The following is a 21,198-nucleotide window of genomic DNA, read 5'->3' on the forward strand; positions in this document are numbered from 1 at the left end:
TTTTTTTCAGATTCATAAGCGCCTCGACAGGTGCGGTTGGAAGTGAATAGATTTTAGGGAAAGCACGGCTTTCCAAATGGACGACATAGATGAATCTCCAGCAGAAAATCCTAGGAAAGAAGCAGGATGGTTCTCATTGTTCATTTTTCAGTGAGCATAATACATCATTTTATATTGTACCTCGGTTATGCCCCACCCTCGGCCCCACCTACAGTTGACCTACGTGGGTCGTGAGTCCCCATATCCTAAATGGGGTTGAGATCTGTGTCTTGCCCCATCTCTGCTTGTTAAGGCTTTTTTAGGCCACTCCAAGTAGATTCATTGTTTCCCATTTCATTGACCTTATCTCTGACCTTAGTTAAAGCCACTCCATTTGCATGCGGGCGGGCGGTTCATTTCCATTATAAAGTTGACAGCTTTTCAAGCCATTATTTACCTGGTACAACCATAAAAAGCTGCATAAAAGCATGCTTAGGCTTGTACCTTCCTGTTAAGTTGCAAAAGTATAGCACAATGACCAGTGAATTTGTGCAGACTTGATAGCACTACTGACATGTGAGCTGACACTGTTACAAGATAGACCAAGCCTGTACACTGTAAAAATGAAGTGTGCTTTACACACAAAAGTGTGCCCTGACACCAAAACAGCACACTTTGGTGTCACAGGGCACACTTTGTGCACAAAGCACACTTCATTTTTACAACGTACAGAATGCAAGAATAACCAGAAAATAATGGAAGAATACGGAATAATATTTAGAGTTGACAGTAACCAGATGTGGGCGGTGGATGGGAAACAGAGAATTAATTTGGAGTGGCCTAATAATACATGCAGGGGGGCGGTTCTCGGCTATTGCACAAAATTCGGACCCTAAGAATACAGTTGACAATTTCTAAAGCTAAGTGGGTTATGATCTAAATAAAGGTTATTACTAAATAGTAGATACCTGTGTGCAACTGCTTTGCAGTTTGGATGTTCATGAGTGCCAGGATTAGATTTGATTGTTTTACTCGGCTACAGCCGTTCTTCCTTACAAGAGAGGGAAAACACACACACACGCACACACACACACACACACACACACACACATATATATATATATATATATACAGCAAAAGCAAACATAAAATACGAAGCTAAACACAAAAATAAATAGACCTAAATACACAACTACAAGTACAACAAAACAGCTAACTAAAGTTTATCTAATAAACTATACATTTAATGTACTGATAGTTATAGTTACCAGCTGTAATTACCATGGCTCTAGCTCTTGTTAGCCATATGGATTCCACTGCAGTCATATACATGTGAACAAAATACTTGGATGAGACAGTATACATTCTCTTGCCAAAATTAGCTGTGTTGGATCGGTATAGTGTTAGTAGGGCCCAATCAGAATCAAACGAAGCACTGAAAAGTAATAGAGTAGTCAAGTATTCAGTGAAACAGTTGTGTGTTAAGCACGAGTATTAATTAACTTTAAAATTGCTTTGAATTGAAGGGCATGTCCCCTATGCATCCTAGCAAACTATCATTTGTACCCTTTCACCTTGCCCCCAACCCTCTTCAATCTTTGTAATCAAAAAAGTTAGATCAGGATAAAGATCCACCTTCCCCACCTCTGCCAGTAGACTAGCTAGCTATACCAACTGGACTCTGAACTGGATTCTGGACTGCAGGTGGACAATATTATCCCATTTCCAAGTGGGCTCTTGTGTCAATAGGTGCCACTGGCTGGAACAGAAGTCTCACCATGCAAGACTAAGGGACTACCCATCATAGAGCTAATCAATTGGAAATTATAAGCACCTAGGGTCTGCACTGGTTAGCATATGCAACTTGTATTTTCACCCCCAGCTAGCATGGGGTGTGTTAATGGATTCCAACAAATCTTCACCCAAAAACACTCAAACATTCTAGCTTTGCATCCTTTCAACATAAGATATTGTGTGCTACATATAGGATAGAGAGAATTCACAGCTGTACTCTGTGAGAGAAAGATAGGGAGACCTGGCTGAAGAGGACAGCAGTATAGCATAAAACACGATATTTTATAAGCAAATATAACCTATAGTGTCAGTTACTTTCGTCACGGCAGCAACACATGAAACAAGAATAAAGAAGCTGAGTGTTTGTGAGTGAAGACTTGTGAAGTCCATTAACATTCCCCTTACTGGTTTGGAGTGTCGAATACAAGTTACCTATGCTAGGTCATTTTTTGAAGTAGGCACTTAACTAATATTTCCAATCAAGATAGAGAATAAGCGGTTTGGTGATGTGAGACTATGATGATAGTTTCTACTTTGGTGTAAAATGCAATTATTATTATTAAGCTTATATCAGTCAGCTGACCATTTACGCCTCATGGTTCAGAGTCCAGTGTTTGCATAAATTGGGGAAAAAACTGACTACACGAGTCAGCTGGCTAGCCAGGTGTGAGGGTAGCACCATGCTACCACTTCCATCTCCTTCCTTTGTTTCTTCTACCTTTTACAAATGTTAGTGAAGAACCCTAGGGCTAATTGAGGTAAAGCTAAGGTTGGCCTAGCCTAGCTCATATACTTATATACCATAATTTACATACAACTATGTAAGTGTTTGATAGTTGAGTGGTTGACTGGTGGACAAATAGCCATTTTTGTTCAAGGCAACACAATATCCACTTCGTATGTGGCATATGTCAATCACAATCTCCTATATAAACCCTTATTAGGAATAGAGGCATAGTAGGAATTGTGCAAACTGCTTTGCCACATTACAGGAGGAATTAGAGATAAAATTCTTTGTATTGCTTCATATGACCTGGGGCATGACACTGATAGAAACATTGTCATATTAAACAATGTACTGTGCCTCTTTTAGCTGGTTGAACTCCTTGATGTGGAAGGGATTCAGACATGAACTAAAACATGAAGACCTGTATGCTACACCAGAAGAGTCCAGATCACAGGAACTACACAAAAGCTTTAACAAGTTAGTTTAATCATAGATAGTATTCAAGAGTTTGTCGGCCATTGTAAGTTGATCAACTATTTCTTGTCCAGGTCACACAAATTTTGTTATAGTGACAGAACACAACCACAGAAAAATTTGTTGTGTCAATATAGACCATTTATGAAGCTGGACTGTGTTCTTTGTGTTTGGGTTAGGAGGAGCCCACACATAATGAAGTGTTCTAGTAATACAAGAACACTTTGTTGCTTGATTTCCATTACTGCCCACTTCACATTTAGACTACAAAATTCAATCCCACAATATAAAGGTGTATTTCTCATTATAATGAATCAAAGCATAGAGTATGTTTAAACTGGCTTGCCACCAAAGACATAAGCAAGCCACTTTCCACTTTCATATGTAGTAGTTTTGTCTGATATATATATGCACAAGCATGAGGGCCGCAGGCCCAAGTGAGAGTGTATGGCTCAGTGGTGTAACTAAACCGGGGCCTGCCTGCTGTACTATATTACTGAAATAATCGAGATACTCTAATAGGGCAGTCAATGACTCTAATAAAGCAGTCACAGTGTTCAGAGAAGTGTAATCAACTATGTAGTTATAAAAATAAGGATTTTGATTATCAACGATATACGTAATAGGAGGCAGCCATTGCCAGCAGGTAGTGACTTTTCTTTTCTTTTTTTGCTCTTCAGCTTACCAACCAGAGAGTCTAGCACTGGGCCCTAGTCTAGTTACGCCACTAGTGTGGCTCATGCTACAACAAATATTATGTTCTGCTTGGATGACTCACCTGCATGTGTGAGAAACTGCAGACATGCTTCACAAGTGTATTTATATTGGGCCAAGTGAATTTCAATCATACATAAGAACAATAGAAAGATGGTACTGAGGCCAAACATAGGTGTATCGACATGAGCATGCAGAAAGCTTTGATTATGGGTATATATGTAGTTAAGTGCAGAAAAGCCAATATGTGAATCATAACAATGTTTTAAGTGCACCAAAGTACTCACTTTACTAGCAATGAATATGTTCACAACACTAATGGCTGATTATTAAGTGCCATGCCCTATGCTATACTTGACATTGTGCCAGGTGTCTATTATCAATCAATACAACAATATAAACTAACCTGTGACCTCCTTCATTCCCTAAAACAACAAACTACTTCATATCACAGCTTAACTTTGGCTCAACTTTACATTATTCACAAAACTAAAGCCCATAATTGATATTGTAAAGTGTCACTATATTATAGCAAAGGAGATGACAAAGTTTTATCAAAGAAATCTGAGAATATCTGGAATGCATTAATGAGAAGTGGAGCTAGTTTATCAAAAATGTACTCCTTACGAGGGATATATTTTGATATACTACCTTCATTTCTCGTTAATGCATTCCTGAACACCGTTATCAGTGGCATTTATAAACCTTCAGTTCCCTTTTGAAGTAAAGTGTGAAAGTGGTACATCTATGACTATAACACACTTTTAAAGGCTATGGTAGTCACTGAATTTGTTGAAGCATATTATAGTATGATATAGGCAACAATCAGTTCATGATGCAACTTACCATTTCATTTTTTTACAAGTTAAACTGTTTTGTTTTACTATCAATTTGTAAAGCTTTGCCATGACAAAAGGTTGTTGATACGTAAAGTTTTTTATGTCAATCTGTGTTGTTAAAGAATGTTTACAGGTATTGGAGGCATGAAAAAGAGCATGCTAGGATTGGTCATAAGGCTCGTCTGTGGTTTGCTCTTTTTCGTTGTAATCAGTGGACCTTTATCATTCATGGCATGTGTTTTGCCACAGAGGTGAGTAATACAAACACATTTCATGCATACTGAGTTACATGACCATAAGATATAAGGTAAAATGAACTAATACAATGCACTGTAGTAATGTTTAGGACCTATAAGAGGTGGCCACTAAATAAGAATCAATTGGATACTAATTGACACTTCACTATGTGTCTTATGTATTTTTCATGTCTTACAAGTCCATGATGTGTTAGCAAATGTGATTACATGCATCTTAAATGGATATGGGAAATCCCTACATTGGAATGTTATTACAAAATGCTAAAGTAGGATTCTCTCGTACTATATATAAAGTCATACCATCATTATTGCTCAGAACCATACTTAATTTTTTTTAATAAATACACATCCCTATATCGATGGAGGAGGTGTCTTTTTGGCTTTGAAGAATCATCTAAGTTTTGTAGGAGAACTATCTTTTTATGGTAATGCTGAGATGGTATGCTACTTTTGTCATAACGGCAATGCTGTACATGTGTCACTGTTCTATTAAAGAATATTGTACATATTGTGACATGCTTTATTTGAGTATCTGGATCTTGCCTGCTGATTTTGGAATGGGTCACTGGTAGAGGTATCCCATACGATAAATTGTTAAGGGGTACTATTTCTGTGAGTTCTATGAGTGCAGCTATCTGGGTAGTGAAGTACTCGAAATAATTTCTGTGTTGACTATAAACACGCTTGTAAAGTGTAAAACTGGATTGTTTCATTGCGTAAAGAAGACAAGGAAGAATTAGAGCTGAAAGGTATGAAGACAATGCGCAGGGAACAGTTATTCCTCAAAAAGGCCATACATGAGTTTTATTTTTATTATAGTAATGTAATTGGAGGTTTAAAATACTTCACCATTAGCCTCTAGTATTTTAGGCAGCAAACCAAAATATCAGGAGGTGAGGATCCAAAGTTGGTGCTTTTGTAGTGGTTTTCTTATTTTTAACACTAGCTTTGATGTTAGATACACTTTTGTGAAGGTATTTTCATTGCATAAAGTATTTTTACAATGAATTTTAATGGTGGTGTTTTTAAAGATGCTATTTTGAATTCCTACTATAATACAGTAGTACTTGTACCTTAATGAATAAAAAAAATTGAACAAGGCCATAAATCTATCAGCCACAAGAATCATGACTTACATTTAATGTTTTAAGTGCGTACAAAAAATTAATATGGTATTGTTATAGTACGTTCACGTTGAGCTGAATCCTCAAAAACATTTAATAACTCATGGATGCAATTACACACGATCTTGAAATTTGGCTCATTTGTAGTACTGCTTGATCCGCTAAAAATATTTCAAAATCTTTTTGTTCAAATGTTTGACATAATATTTACGGCCAATCAAAATTTTCACAATACATTTCCTATGTGGAAGCCATATAAGTACAGTGTCCATTACAGTCCTTTCCCAAACTTGTAATGGAGCCAAACCGTACGTGTCTGTTGTTGACACCTTTGCTGTTACCAATAATCATCTAGTTAGCTGAAATGTTAACTCTGTTGAGAAAAAATGCACTTTTAATTTTTGGCTGTTTTTCAGGATTCAGCTCAACGTGAACATACTATAGTTGTAAAACATTAATAACTTCTGTAATTGTATTTTAAGACTTTAGTCTCTTCTAATAAGGTTGAATGGTAAGATGTAACATTGCTCTACTACAGGTAGCTGGACTATTATAGCTGGACCATGTCTCAAAGTGGAACTCCCTTTTTATAATTCTTGATCTGTCACTACTTACAATACGATACAAAACTACTGCCTTAATTACGTGCGTAAATTACTGTGGGAGCAATTTCAGATGATTCAGCAATAAAAAGAACTAAACAAGTGCTGTAGCCAGCGGATGTTCTACTTTGTCTTATATGATCATAATTGTATCTGTAGATAAGAAGTTTGTGTAAAAACAAGCCTCAAAGCCAGTTTATGGTTGGCTTTGGGACATTTAAAATTCAAAAAGAAGAGAAATTTATTCAAAAACAGCCAAACTGTACAAAAAGGGTGCAGCCTTCAAAAGCTTGGGTGAAAAAAGTTTGTGAAATCAAGGTGGCAGCATGAAAGCAATGATGTTATGGCTGCAATGATGCTTACAATTTATTATCATTAACATCATTGCAGCCTTTCATGGCTGCAACCTTTGATTTCACATCTTTTTTCACCAAGGCCACACCTTTTTATATAGCTTAGCTGTTCAGATTTCCAACAAACTACTTAATATATGATTTCACCTTTATATGTGTTATGCCAATTTTCAAGGCAGTCGAATTATGGGTTTGCATTTTATAGCAATTTTTAAAGTGTGCAAAACAAAAAAATCTTTGCCCCTATAAACCCTGTAAAGAAGAAAATGAAAAAAGTCAAAACTTTGGCTGCTCATATTTCGGGAAAAATCATAGATATAAGGGCAAGTACCCTAGATTGGAATCATCTCATGTGAGCCCATTCACTCTAATACAAACATGTTCACCAGATCATTGTTACCCCCTTTGAAAATAGTGGGATAGTAAAATATGCTACTTACAATATATTTCAATGTGTGAGAGGGTTTAGCTTAGTTGTTAGTAAGCCTTTCTCACAAAAGGGGGTAGTTAATTAGCTGCCAGACCTGGTTTGTGGGTGTGTCTCTCAATGTAACTGGTCAAAGCGTAAGAGAAACTAAACCTATAATGCACGGCAACTCAATTAATGTTTTAATGTTTTAGGAAGTAGTCACAAGAATATACTTCTGTGTGATAAATTTGAAAATATTGCTACTTCTGGTAACAATGATCCAGCATGAAAAACCAGATGATTCCAATCCCGGTACTTGTCTGTATATCTTTGATCAAATTTACTGTGTGACCAGATCTATCTGGTTGTTTTGGAGAAAGGATCATAGGAATATGCTATGCACGCATGACATTCACATTTGTTTTATACTCACGGTGTGGCATGCTGGGTTTCTTGGCTGCACAACACACTGCTGTGTGTCTTGATTATAAATATTTTGTTCATGTTCAGCTGTGCTTCTGCAAAAGACACTAACACTCTCTCTCCACTGGTGTAATACCACTTTTAACAACCTGTTCACTAAATGTGTTAAGTGATACAATTCATTTGTTTTGGTTCCTATCAAAGAATTTTACATATTTGTGACATTTTAAAGGGTTCATTGTGCATATAATTATAATAAAAGCTTAGACAAATGTGACTAGACTACAGCATTGCATTGTGATGTGTATATTTGATACATGGTACCGCTCAAATGCAACATCATCTAGCGAGAGTGCAAACAATTTAAAAAGTTGCTAATTAAAAGGTTTTGCTTGAGTATTCATCCCATTTTGTTTGTCATGAATACTCGTGAGCAAAACTGGTGTCTTAAGTAGTGAGGTTTTAAATTGCTCACACTCCCGTGAGACAATGTTGTATTTGAGCAGTACCATAGCATGTTCTGATTTTGAATTTAAGATTGTATCTTTGCAGTTTATGCTTCTTATCAGTCAAAGTGTTCTTGTGGGATACTTGTCACAATACTTTTGTATGAAGAGGACACTGGAAGATGAACTGACTTTACTGAGAAATATGAGCCGTACAAATGACTCTATCACATCCAAACAGGAGGAAATTGATGATGCTACCAGAGATGCTTATTTGTATGCTGTTGGGATGATCCTAATAGTAGTCTGTTTGACTTTTGTGCATGGATGGGGCTTCCATATTGCCCTCAATACTGGCATGCAGTTAAGGATTATAACTACAGGAGCTATTTATCACAAAGTACTATGCAGTTGATAGTTGTACTCTAATTGTTATTCAACCCTCAACTATGTCTGATAATGGTTGTTTAATTAGAGTAGTACTTTCTTTAGGATAATCGAATTGCAAGGAGCATCTTTCATAAACTTAGTAGTAAATTATGGGGTTGGATAGTAAAGGGGTGGAATAGCACAATATTTATTATTTAATCAAATTATCTTCCTTGTAGGCTTTAAAGCTCAGCCACTCTACCATTGGACAGTTATCCATTGGACACATTGTAAATCTTGCATCTAATGATGTTCAGAGATTTGATTTAGTAAGCAGTAGTATCTGTTACTATCAACCTGACTTAGTTGCATACTATACTTTAAATTATTGAAATAGAAGTCACACAGTGGCCATACTAGGTGGTTATATGTAGTTGCTATTATAACTACTTTTATGGCGCCATGAATCATTTGTATACCAGGAAATGATTGTTACACAACAGAGTTGTGACTGAGTAAGTACCATTGACCCAGATGCCAGATGTAACTCTTATCTGACCTGGGTGTAACCCAAATTTCATATGCCACTCAGTTTTGTTAAACAAAGGCATGCACCAAGAGCGTTTTAGGGATAGAGTTAACTATGCAGCATTATAGAAAAGGTCATCAGCAAAAGCTCCATGTAAGTCGACGTGTAATGCCAAGCACTTTTATATACTGCATGGATTGCACAAAACTTTTAAAAACTGCTCCTGTATATTCCAATTCTACTAGTCTCATTCTCCAGTTCCTATACGTACTATCCAGGCTGACACTTGCTCTTTGGCCAGCAAAACTCTACGCACTTCTAATGTTTACATCTATAACTTCAACTCCAGACAAAATCTGGTGGATTAGACCTCAGTTTGCTGTATACTTGTTCATAATAGTAATGGTCAGTTTCAAACTTCTAGAGCATATACATTGCAAACATGATTCAACAAAACCAGTCTTGTGTGAGCACAATATGTAACAGGGTTGAAACCAGGTTGGGTCATCCATTTTGTCTGGGTCAAGTTGATCTCATCATCTTAATGAAAATTTCTAAGTCCAGTATATATATATATATATATATGATAATGCCAGGTTGGGTAACAAAACTATAAATTACCACATAATAATTCTTCAGGCAATTTTGCATGGGTAACAGTGTGCCATTTGCACTTACAAGTTGTTAGATGGCATTTCTAATTTCCTTACATTAATGGTGCTTGCTTGAGCTTTAAAGTATTTCATTTGGTCTACCTTAGGCCGTTATTCACATCATCCTGGGCAGATTCCCAGGTTCACTAATAATAATTGTCTAGTGTGTAAATGCATTGTGACAGCAGATAGCTTGCAAATCAGAAAGTGTTTATGCCATAACTATAATCATGCAAGGTAACATGAGCATGACACTGAGAGTGTAATACTGACTGTGTCACTAGTGAAATAATGTGTTTAAACTACCGATAGTAAATTTATAGTTTTTGTGCCTATATATTATTGCTGTTACCACTTTTATCAAGAGTTTGTAATGTACACAGGCAGTGCTCTTGCTATGCTGTAATCACTGTCACTATTTTCCTATAGGGAATCTTGTTTATTCATGAATTTTGGATTGTTCCACTGTTTCTACCTATCATTATCTACTTGTTGTGGAGAGAAGTGGGACCAAGTTGTTTGGTAGCTATATCAATAATACTACTTCAACCTCCACTTCAGTATATACTGGCTCGTTTGTTTGCTAGTTGGAGGTGAGTCTTTGCATTATGTGGAAATTCTGTCTTCTCTGTCTGTCTCACTCTGTCCAGTATGTTTCTCTGTGTGTATCTCTATCTGTGAGTTTCATTTAATGGGAAATCCCCTTTGGATTTTTGTGATGTCATTTATGAAATAGTGTAATGTACATAGATGAAATCTATGAGAATAATATATGCTTGTTAAGACTTTGTACTGAAAACGAGCATACAATATTTTTCCCTTCACCTCTGTAGGCTAAAGTCAGCTAAAGTTACAGACAAGAGAGTGAGAGTGATGAATGAGATCATCAGTGGTATGAGACTGATCAAGATGTATGCCTGGGAGTGGGCATTCCATGAATATGTGAAGAAGATCAGAAAGTTGGCGTATAGACTAAAAGTGGCATTGCATAGATTTTCTCTGTCTTAGGAAAGAGAGTAGATTGATCACACAGGCAAGCATGATTCGGGCTGGAAACTTGGCATTTTTGTTTGTTGCTGTTAACTTACTCAATTTTGTAACTTTCTCAACTTACACTGGATCTGGGAACACTCTGACTGCAAAAAAAGTGTTCACATTTATTTCACTGATATCTTTTGCTAGCTTTTTTTTTGTGAATTATGTGGTCCAATTTTTACTGAGTGTATCAGAAATGCTAGTAGCTACACAACGAATACAGGTCAATTAATGTTGCCATATTGTGTTGTGTTAACTGCTTGTATAACTGTAGAAACTACTATTACTACCAGAACTTGGTGATAGAATAACTGGTACAGATAGTGATCCAGTCAAGACAACTAGTAGATCATGTTCCCCTAATGTGATGCCTTCTCTTAAGTTGGTCAATGAAGAAGTCACTAATTATAGTGGACATGGATCATTGTCCAATGGAGTAACTCCCAGGATCGTAGTCAGTAATCTAACAGCATCCTGGACACATGTTAGAGTTTAACAACATATACAGTATCTTCATGTGTGTATGGTTGTAGGATAGAGAGAAAGTTGTTTTAAAAGACATCAACTTCAGTGTAGATCAGGTGAGGTATTTGGTTGGTAGACAATCGAGTGAGATTATAAGATGTTGATATAGTCAAACAGATTACTGGCAGTAGTTGGTCCAGTGGGATCAGGAAAGGTGTGTTGTGTACTAGTTGACTACTCTAACTGATCTCCATCATACTTTACTACTACTATAGTCATCAATACTGCAGTGTCTACTGAGAGAACTAGAAGCATTGGATGGGTCAGTAGACATTGAGGGTAGTGTATCTTATGCAAGTCAGGATCCATGGATATTTTCTGGAACAATAAAAGAAAATATTTTATTTGGACAAGATTATGATGAGGCTTGGTTTAACAGAGTAGTGGAGTGTTGTTCTCTTGTGAAGGTAAAGTTCCCGGTCACTATAGGGTTTATGCAGTAATTGGCAATTATTGACTTTTTCCAATGCCCTATGACTAACAACCATGCATGCAAAAATAATGTAGATTTCTTTTGAGGTGGCTCACCAGTACATAAGATTCATTTTGAAAATGTGCATATTTTGAAATGCATGTGCATATCTTGTGTACTAATAATAATATGAAGATATTTGGTAGGGGACACAGCTGAATTGTTTTCGGACATCATCCAAAGTTAATATGAGTGTTACAGGCCAATCACAAAAATAAATATTTAATAAACTTTGCTTTTGTGTGAACAAGAAACTCATGAAGTAGGCATTAGACTATAGTAGGTGTAGAGAGTTGAAACTGGATGCTATAAGTTTAGATATATACATAGTGCAAGCAATACATAAAACAGAATTCCTGTAGACCAAGCCTAGGTTGCTTGGTAACTAATTTCACAGAGACCTGCTACCCAAAAAATACCTTTTACAATGAAAACTTTATGAGCCACCACTATAGGTTGCTTAGAATTACATTGTCAGTGGCATAGCTACAGCGTACCATTGAGACAATCAAGGTATGCAATCTATAGAGTTGCAATAGATTAAGGTACTGTAATGGAGTAAATAATTATCCAGCCGTTGACTATAATAGAACAGTCATGTGTGCTAAAATTTTGGCTTACAGTTGATTGTGCTAAAGTAATTATATATATATATTATATGGCTATGCTTAAAGATGTAGTTACATGTGTACATTATTAGTAGTAAATGGTAAACTGTTGATTGTAGTTTGCACTGTAGCAGAACTATACTACGATACTGTATGGTATAGTGTAATATTATTAATAGGACATTGATGAGATGCCATTTGGTGATGATACTTTGATAGGAGAACGAGGAGTGAACCTTAGTGGTGGTCAGAAGGCTAGAGTGAACCTTGCCAGGTGTGTGTGTAGACCATGTGAGAAGCAGTGATGATGTAGTGTGTTGTGTGTAGGGCTGTGTACAGGGACAGTGACATCATGTTGTTGGATGATCCTCTGAGTGCAGTAGATGCTGCAGTGAGCAGACACCTGTTTGATAGGTATAGAATGTTTAATGTAGTAATGGATTATAGATGTTAGTGGTGTTATGATTATAAGGTGTATATGTGGAGCGTTAGCTGATAAGTTGGTGATCTTAGTGACCCATCAGTTACAATATGCGGAACATGCAGATCGTATTCTAGTACTGAAGGAGGTTTGTATGTTGAGCTAGACAAAGTGATGATAATGTTGTTAAGTAGGGGTGTGTACAAGGATATGGAAATTATGAGGAGTTAACATCAAGTGGTGTTGATCCTACTGAACTATTTGATGATGTAGAAGATAATAGAAAATCAACAGATTTAGTAGCTCCAGATATTGTAGTAGAGGAATGTGATGATGTAACAGAAGAAACAGATGAAGGAACTGAGAGAAGGTCAAGTCATGCACAATTGTTACCAGTAGAGAAGACAAGAAGACGTGTTAGATCAAAGCATTTTGAAAGTGAACATGCATTTCCAGTACTGGATGAGGTGTCACTACACACTACACCATCCATGTTCTCATTAGTTTCCATGGGTGATAGCATATTTCATAAAGAAGTCAACGCAGAGGTACAGCTACTTTGAGCACTGTTGATTTAAATAATGTGTCTGTATTGTATACAGAATATGACTAACATTGTACCAGAGGAGGAGAGAGCTCATGGAACTATTTCCAATAAAACTTATTATCTATATTTGCGTGAAGGAGTAACAGATTTGTTTATTATATTATTTATAATTATTTTCTTAATAGCTGAGGTGAGGTGCTTTATGTAATTATATGTATTGTATATTATTTCTATAACTTAGGTTAATATAGTTGCAGCTGATTGGTGGTTGTCAAACTGGTAAGAATTTATATAATATACAGTGAGAGTAGAACTTTAGCATGGGCTTCAGTCATCCAGACTTTTCCATTATCTGAACATACCTAGGACCTAATGAATTCACGGAGGGAACACTGTACTATTCTCCATGCAAGGCTTTATAAAAAGTGCACAACTATGAAAGTAAAAATAACTTGGCAACAGAAAGAGCTGATAACTGCATGGAGTGGCCAAGACTTGATGTTAACAAGAAATTGAGTTTTAACATCGGACCTGATGGCACAGCCATCTGACAGTTTACTGTCACCCAAATGTTCATACTGTGGTACTGTGGCTTGTTACAATGGTACTTGTAAAGGCAAGCCATACTTTTTGGAAAATCATCTTGGTTGTTGTTGTTGTTACACAGGTTTCAACATCTGTAACCTTTTGTAGTCAGATGACCACACTGGCAGTCACACTGGGGCTCACATCCCACCCAAAGCTCTGGTGAGAGAAAATTGCACTATTAAAGGGTGAAGGGTTAAATCACTTGACAATTGCAGTTAAATAGAAATTCTAAAAGACTGTATGTAGAACATGAGTCAATGATAAAGGTCTAATGTCAAAACTTTCCTTATTGTAGTTAGCTATATTAACATTCATTGGCCCCTGCAGATACCAGTTCTTTCTGTTGCCAGTTTTCATGTGTGTGCCAGCCAAGCTGTTTCTACATGAAAGTTTTCACTTTATTTTTGTGCTGCAAGGTACAGCTTGTGTGCCATGGCAGTAGCCAGTTAACCAACCAACTAGCAAACGTTTTACAGTAGTAATAATGCACCAACAACATTTCACGATGATTCAGTCTAGAACATGCAGATAGTTAATATAATGCAGCTTGCACACAGAACTTGTAATTCGTAAACATTTAGTCTATCTATGCAACTGTATATATGCAAAAAAATCAATATAACTATAGAACAAGGATATCATGCTGATGTAATGCCATGAAGTGTTAGTTATAATAACAATGAAATATATACACTCATACAGCTGATTTCTATCATCATCATTGGTACTTTAAAATTTGAAACAAGTCTCACTCCCAAAGTTGCTGCCTTTGAAATAGAGGTGGTAGAACAAAAGAAAAAGTGGGTGGAAGGGATGGGACAACTGAAGACATAGATGTCATTCTTAGGAGTCCATAGAGGAATGAGCCAGAAAATTTCAGATTTTATAATTTCTGGAAACAACAATTGTAGACTTTTTATTGTGTAGCCTTTGTTGCAGAGAAACAGCAACTAGAAAGCATGTGAATATTCTTTAGAGGAGTTGATTGCTCTATTAGGGCATTTGATCTGTTGTACAAGTATCGGCTAACGAACCCCCTTTCCACCATACAAACTTAGCTACTCACAGTAGTGATTTTGTAGGGCATACACTTTTACTTTCTTGGCTGAGTGACTCACTACTGTGAGCCTTGATTTGATCCTTTCCTCTAATGCACATTTGCTTGTTTGCTTGTAGGGCGAGTGGAGGTGATTCATGTGGTGTGGACAGTGACAATTCATCAGATAGTGATCCATATGATTTGACTACTAACCAAAGGATTGGTATTTATGGTGGAATTGTGTTTGGCTCAGTTTCCCTAGTCATGATGAGATCAGTGCTCTCTTTTCTGATCTGTATTGCTTCAGCACGAAATTTGCACAACAAAATGCTTAATGCAATCTTGAGAACACCGGTGCTGTTTTTTGACACAAATCCAATTGGTGAGTTGTGTACTACAGTGCATCTATTTACTGTGGCTTGTCATGTGACCAGAAAGTACAAGTGAATCTAATATGCGTAGATACAATAGAGAATTGGCTAACCTGTTTCCTAACCATAGATTGCACAGTCAGTTCATCTTGACAACTATGATAAAAGCTTTTAGATACTCATGTCTCATTGAGACTCATGTCTAATTAAGACTTGCATCCATGCTAAGGATCTTGTTTATGCTAAGTGATGTATTAAATTTGTTTGATGCTGTCCATATATTCACCCACATGAGGTCTAGTGGTATTGTTATAGCATAGCCTTATTTTTCAAGCGCTTGGAATGAACAGTTCTCCATGGCTATAGAACTTTCATGTTACAAAGCGCTTTGTGTTTATTACTCTGTATGATCACCCTAGCTTTAATACCATAAATCAGTAAAGCTGGCTACATGTGGTATTTTACTGAAAATCAGCCCCAGATAGCTATTTTGACCACAGATGACAAAACACACATGAAATTAACATACAGTCATTACATTCGTCAAATATTTAGAAGGAGACATGACAACTATAGGATATTTAGTCAGTATATCCATTGTTGGATGCTAAACATTACTTGGTCATACTGTCCTCTGCCTTACAATGTCTGTGTGCACTTCTGTTATTTAGACACCTCCGTGGTCCCCGGAGATTTAAACAACTCATGCACATTTCTAGCTACAGGTATCTTACAAGAGTTGACCTAATTTGGAGTAATGGCATCAGTAAATTATCTCTGTACATTCCGTTCTATTGTATCCAAACAGCTCAACACAAGTTTTGAACGATCCACCTCTACTATTCTGCATTAGTGTACACCATATTCATAATCATTCACTTCGCAGAATTAAATGAAATCCTGTGCAAAAACAGCTTGCCTGTAGGTGAAGAAATAGATTTATAGTGTTTTCTGTTACAAGAGTTATGTGAATTAGTAATTGGGTTTCTCTGTAACTAATAGCATGTTTCTTCCTGGACTGTTATTCATCCAAAATGATGTCCAAGTGAATAAGAGAAACACTTAAATGTACAAATTTAATCTTCTTTCTCCATTGTAAACAAACTACAATTTTTTATCTTCCATGCATGTCCATGCAGTTTTTTAATAGGCAAAGTATTCTGCATGGGATAGACAAAAAAACTTCAATGAAACTGTAGTCTCTCAATGAACCATATTATTTTGTATTTTTTTCTCTGCTGCAGGACGAGTGCTAAACAGATTTTCTAAAGACATTGGATTCATGGATGATATTTTACCATCCAACTTTCTTGAAGTTATCACAGTGAGTGTCTTCATCATTTGTTTATATTATCTCTTTGTTTCTTGTAGTTGTTTCTGAGGTTCTTTGCTATCATGTTAGTGGCTTGTGTGGCCAACTACTGGTTGTTTATTCCTGCTACCATCATTGTTGTGGTGCAGTTTATATTTCGATGGTTCTTCCTGCACACTTCAAGGAGTATTAAGCGGCTGGAAGCACTTGGTAATGTGTTTACTGTATAGTTACATAGCTGTCATAAATAAAAATTATCCAGAAATATAAAAGTAGTAATTTATTTTGTCACTATAGTGCATGGCAACCCAGTACAAACTTACTACAGCTATATACGTATTCTTATGTTATTCCACCACAGCTCGTAGTCCACTATATTCACACATCTCGTCCACTATTCAAGGCCTGTCTACTATTAGAGCTTACAAGGAGGAGAAGAAGTTTTCTAATAACCTACACTATTACCTCAATGAACATACCAAAGGATGGTACTTGTATCTTGCCAGTAATCGATGGTTTGGGATGAGGATTGACCTTATCAGTGCAACATTTCTAGCTATTGTAGTATTGAGTGCAGTTCCTTTGGCTGACAGTAAGTATGAATAGTTTGCTGCAGTTCATATCTACCTTGCTTTTATATATGTTTCTTTAATTTACATAGGTCTGGATCCAGGCCTTGTTGGTCTGTCTCTGGTATATGTAATTACTTTAGCTGATAAGTTTCAGTATTGTGTCCGTACTAGTGCTGAAGTGGAAAATCTGGTAAAGAAACATGACATTGGATGTTACTTGAGCTGTTTGTGTTTTCTTAGTTGGTATCAGTGGAGAGAGTCATGGCTTATGGTAAACTAGAAAGTGAAGCAGAACTGGAAACTATTCCACGTGATAAAGCTCCTCCTCTTCAATGGCCTGACAAAGGAGTGATTGATCTTCACAACACTAAATTTAAATATGCCATTGATTATCCCTATGTGTTGAAGTCAATATCTTTTAGAATTGAATCATGTGAAAAGGTTGATAACTAATTACTATTAGACTGTGACAAGTTGTGTGTATACATTATATATTAGGTTGGTATTGTGGGTAGGACTGGAGCTGGCAAGTCTTCATTGTTGTCAGCATTGTTCAGATTAGCAGAACCAGAAGGAGTGTTTGAAATTGATGGAATACAAATAACGGACATAGGACTACATGATCTTCGTAAAAAGATGTCAATTATTCCACAGGTGATGTGTTGTGTATATTGCAGTGAGATTTAGACTAGTGTGTGTATGATACAGGACCCAGTACTGTTCAGTGGAACTGTGAGGTATAACTTGGACCCATTCAATGAACTTAAAGATCACCAACTATGGGATGCATTGGAAGAGGTTTGATGAGATGATATAACAATTGTAGCTAATCACTACATTCAGGTACAACTGAAGGAAGTGATAAGTAATTTGGAGAATGGGTTAGAATCACAAGTGTCCGAAGGTGGTTCTAACTTTAGTGTGGGTCAGAGACAGTTGATGTGTCTAGCAAGAGCACTATTGAGGAGAAACAAGATCCTTGTGATTGATGAAGCAACTGCAAATGTTGACCTAATGTGAGTTACTAAGATATTATGAGAAGTGAGAGCTGTATGATGGTGACATGTATTGAGTGCAGAACGGATGGTATAATTCAGGAGATGATCCGCAAGAAGTTCAACCATTGTACTATCCTTACTATTGCTCACCGACTGGAAACAATAATGGACTCTGATAGAGTACTGGTGGGTTAGGATGATAGTGAATAATTTTGTAGATGTTGTTGATTTGTAGGTTTTATCTTCTGGTAAAGTGATAGAGTTTGATACACCATTCAACCTCCTACAGAAACAACAGTCAGTGTTTCATAGTATGGTAAAGAGAACTGGTCCTGTAGAGTCAGAGAGACTTAGGGAAATTGCTGCAACAGTAGAACATTTAAAATTTGGTACCACATTATAATTTAATTATTAACACTATGATCTATGTGAATTCATGATCAACATTTTTCTAGGCATTAAAAGCCACTTATACTTGGAATTTTGGAAGGAAGATAAATCACCATAACTACATCTCTATTGCAAGGAATTTTGTAAAAGATAGAAGAAGCCTTGGATGGAAGTGGTAGCGCAGTAGCTAGTATTCTACTCTGTTTTCTCTATTTATGCAAACACTGAACATCTGGACCATGGATTGGACTCTGAACTGGATTCTGGACTGCAGCTGGACAATATTAATTCCATTTCCAAGTGGGCTCCCGTTTTAATAGGTACCACTGGCTGGAACCAAAGTCTCACCATGTAAGACTACCATTGTAGAACTAATCAGTTGGAAATTATAAACACCTGCTCTTTGCACTGGTTAACATATGCAGCTTGTATTTTCATCCCCAGCCAGCTTGGGGTGTGTGAATAGATTCCAACTTATTTCCATCCATGAATACTCAACATTCTACTCGCAACATAAGATATTGTGCGCCACATGATTTTTCATAGCTGCATACTGCGAGGAGTATTGGGAGACCTGACTGAAGAGGACAGCAGTATGAAACATAATTTTATAAGCAAATTACCAGTTTTAAACCTATAGTGTCAATTATCAGCATCATGCTTAACTTGAAGAAGTTGAGTGTTTGTGAGTAAAGGCTTGTAAAGTCTGTTAATCAGTCAGCTGGCCATTTACACCAAGGCCACTGTTTAATGATTTTCTTTTTTTCATCTGCACCTGTATGTATTTCACTACCCACGTATTTAATAATTATTTGACTGGACAAATCTTTCACTTCTCTTGACTACAATGCAGGAGGTATATTGAAAACTGAACTGCACATCTTCTACATTTTGGTAACTAGATTATTAGATTTGATATTAATGCTTGCAGAATTTTACAAGTAATAAGTTGAAGGCTCAAGTTGAAATCAGTGAACTGTCACAAAGGACAACAACCAGAATCTTATACGGTTGTTAGGATACCACATTATATTTGGAGTTATCCAAGTTAGCTAACTGCTAACACACAGATTTGAGGTATGAAAATAAGCCTATATCTAGCCATATTGTGGCAGTACAATGGATAATGGTAATGACCCACTGCAAGTATATGGAATTTTCTGATGAAAAACAGAAAATCATATGATAGTGGCATAACTTGGATCACTACAAACCATGGGATGGATTGGATATCATGTGATATTGATTTCGACTTAACAAAATTTCTCTTGCCTTTTTATCCTCACTAGGTAATATACCTTCCTCTTGGTAGTCAATGATTATTTCTAGTTCTGGATCTGCTCTCTGTCTACTTCCTATACTTTGCTCCCCACTGGCTGGACAGTAGCAATAAGAGCCTCCTCAGTGCCTTGAACTCTATCTAGTTTAATGTGGCAGCTATCCTCCTCCTCCACAGGTTTCACCAACACAACTGTTGAAGGTTCACTTGTCTTCCTCTTGTTAGCATTATCGTGTCCTACTACAGCAACCACCAAGGAATTCTCATCCCCATCTTCAACACAGGAATCCTTAGACATTATGGGTGGTCCACAGGAAACCTAGACAAGCTATCAGCACTTACATTACTTTTGCCAGGACGATAATGAATAATTAAATCAGCCTCTTACAAGGCCAGACCCCATTGTGCTAGTTTTCCTGATGGATGAGGAGTATTCAATAAGGATTTAAGAGGCTCATGATCAGCAAATACATGACAACAATATAATGTCCATAAATATAGTGGCGAAAGTGCTTCACAGCCCACACAACTCCTAATGCATCCAACTCAGTAGCACTGTATCTCTTAGTATAGTTAGTAAAGTTATAAACTTTAGTAAATAATGTTTTATAGCTACACAAAAGTTTTACATGTATTAGTTCTTCCAACTCAGCAATGACATGTAGAGACTGGTACATAACCTAAATTCTATGTCATGACAAGGTTGCATACATGACAGTGTATTTGGCACCAAATACCATTCAATAGTTGGCCTCTTATTTTGCTCGGCAGAGGTGCATGGTTGTGCTTTTTGGCGTCATTATTTTAAATGTGTATTTCAGCTATAATATTACTCCTATGACATTACTAGTGCTTCATCAACCATTATCAATCATTGAGAGAGCTTAACCACCAAGGAACTCAGATTTTGTCAATTGTCTCAAAATCCCACCATGGCCATTGAGAAAGGACTGATAGCTTTAATTGTGATACACAATTTATACTTCAGACATGTTCTAATGACTTAATTATTTCTCATCTTCTCTCTCTATCGTACATAATTTCAACAGAAATTATAAGTTGTTGCTTCAATCCCAACACTGTATATACCACTACTATACCACTTGTGAAACTAGTGCAGTCTGTAGGCTTGACAGTCTGACAATACTTGTAACACTAGCTAGTTTGCTAATTAATGCACAGCTATTGTATTATTATAGTAAATCCACACATTGCGCTAGCCTAGAAACAGCTTTCCCAGACATCATATGCATCACCATATGCATGTAAAGTATTTCTAATCTGACCATGGACTTTTTTTGTTATTACAACTCAAGTGTATGATTTCACCAAATAAACTGTATTCAGTG

General features: G+C 36.6%; 2 protein-coding genes across 2 annotated transcripts in view; one reads left to right on the plus strand and one right to left on the minus strand.

The window, feature by feature from the left end:
- The first annotated feature begins 5 nt into the window (after positions 1-5).
- On the plus strand, positions 6-18,661 carry LOC136268427 (ATP-binding cassette sub-family C member 4-like). Its single transcript, XM_066063768.1, has 29 exons — positions 6-150; positions 2,867-2,977; positions 4,661-4,778; positions 8,248-8,541; positions 8,750-8,839; positions 10,122-10,285; positions 10,526-10,651; positions 10,701-10,950; positions 11,002-11,211; positions 11,261-11,308; positions 11,362-11,406; positions 11,468-11,659; positions 12,512-12,606; positions 12,660-12,746; positions 12,805-12,901; positions 12,948-13,301; positions 13,356-13,490; positions 13,542-13,579; positions 15,065-15,309; positions 16,543-16,622; positions 16,670-16,820; positions 16,972-17,202; positions 17,272-17,372; positions 17,423-17,623; positions 17,681-17,836; positions 17,891-17,980; positions 18,026-18,198; positions 18,261-18,366; positions 18,416-18,661. Exons 1-29 carry the CDS (start codon positions 77-79, stop codon positions 18,581-18,583), a joined length of 4,230 nt encoding a protein of 1,409 aa, XP_065919840.1. The 5' UTR covers positions 6-76; the 3' UTR covers positions 18,584-18,661.
- A 1,264-nt stretch (positions 18,662-19,925) lies between these two features.
- The window catches only part of LOC136236891 (ATP-binding cassette sub-family C member 4-like), a 30,837-nt gene continuing 29,564 nt past the window's right edge, over positions 19,926-21,198 (minus strand). The window contains exon 28 of the mRNA XM_066027121.1: positions 19,926-20,168. Within this exon, the coding sequence (XP_065883193.1) occupies positions 19,926-20,168 (243 nt within the window). The remainder of the gene's footprint in view (positions 20,169-21,198) is intronic.

Source organism: Dysidea avara, chromosome 10 (assembly GCF_963678975.1).
Source record: "Dysidea avara chromosome 10, odDysAvar1.4, whole genome shotgun sequence".
Classification (NCBI taxonomy): Eukaryota; Metazoa; Porifera; class Demospongiae; order Dictyoceratida; family Dysideidae; genus Dysidea; species Dysidea avara.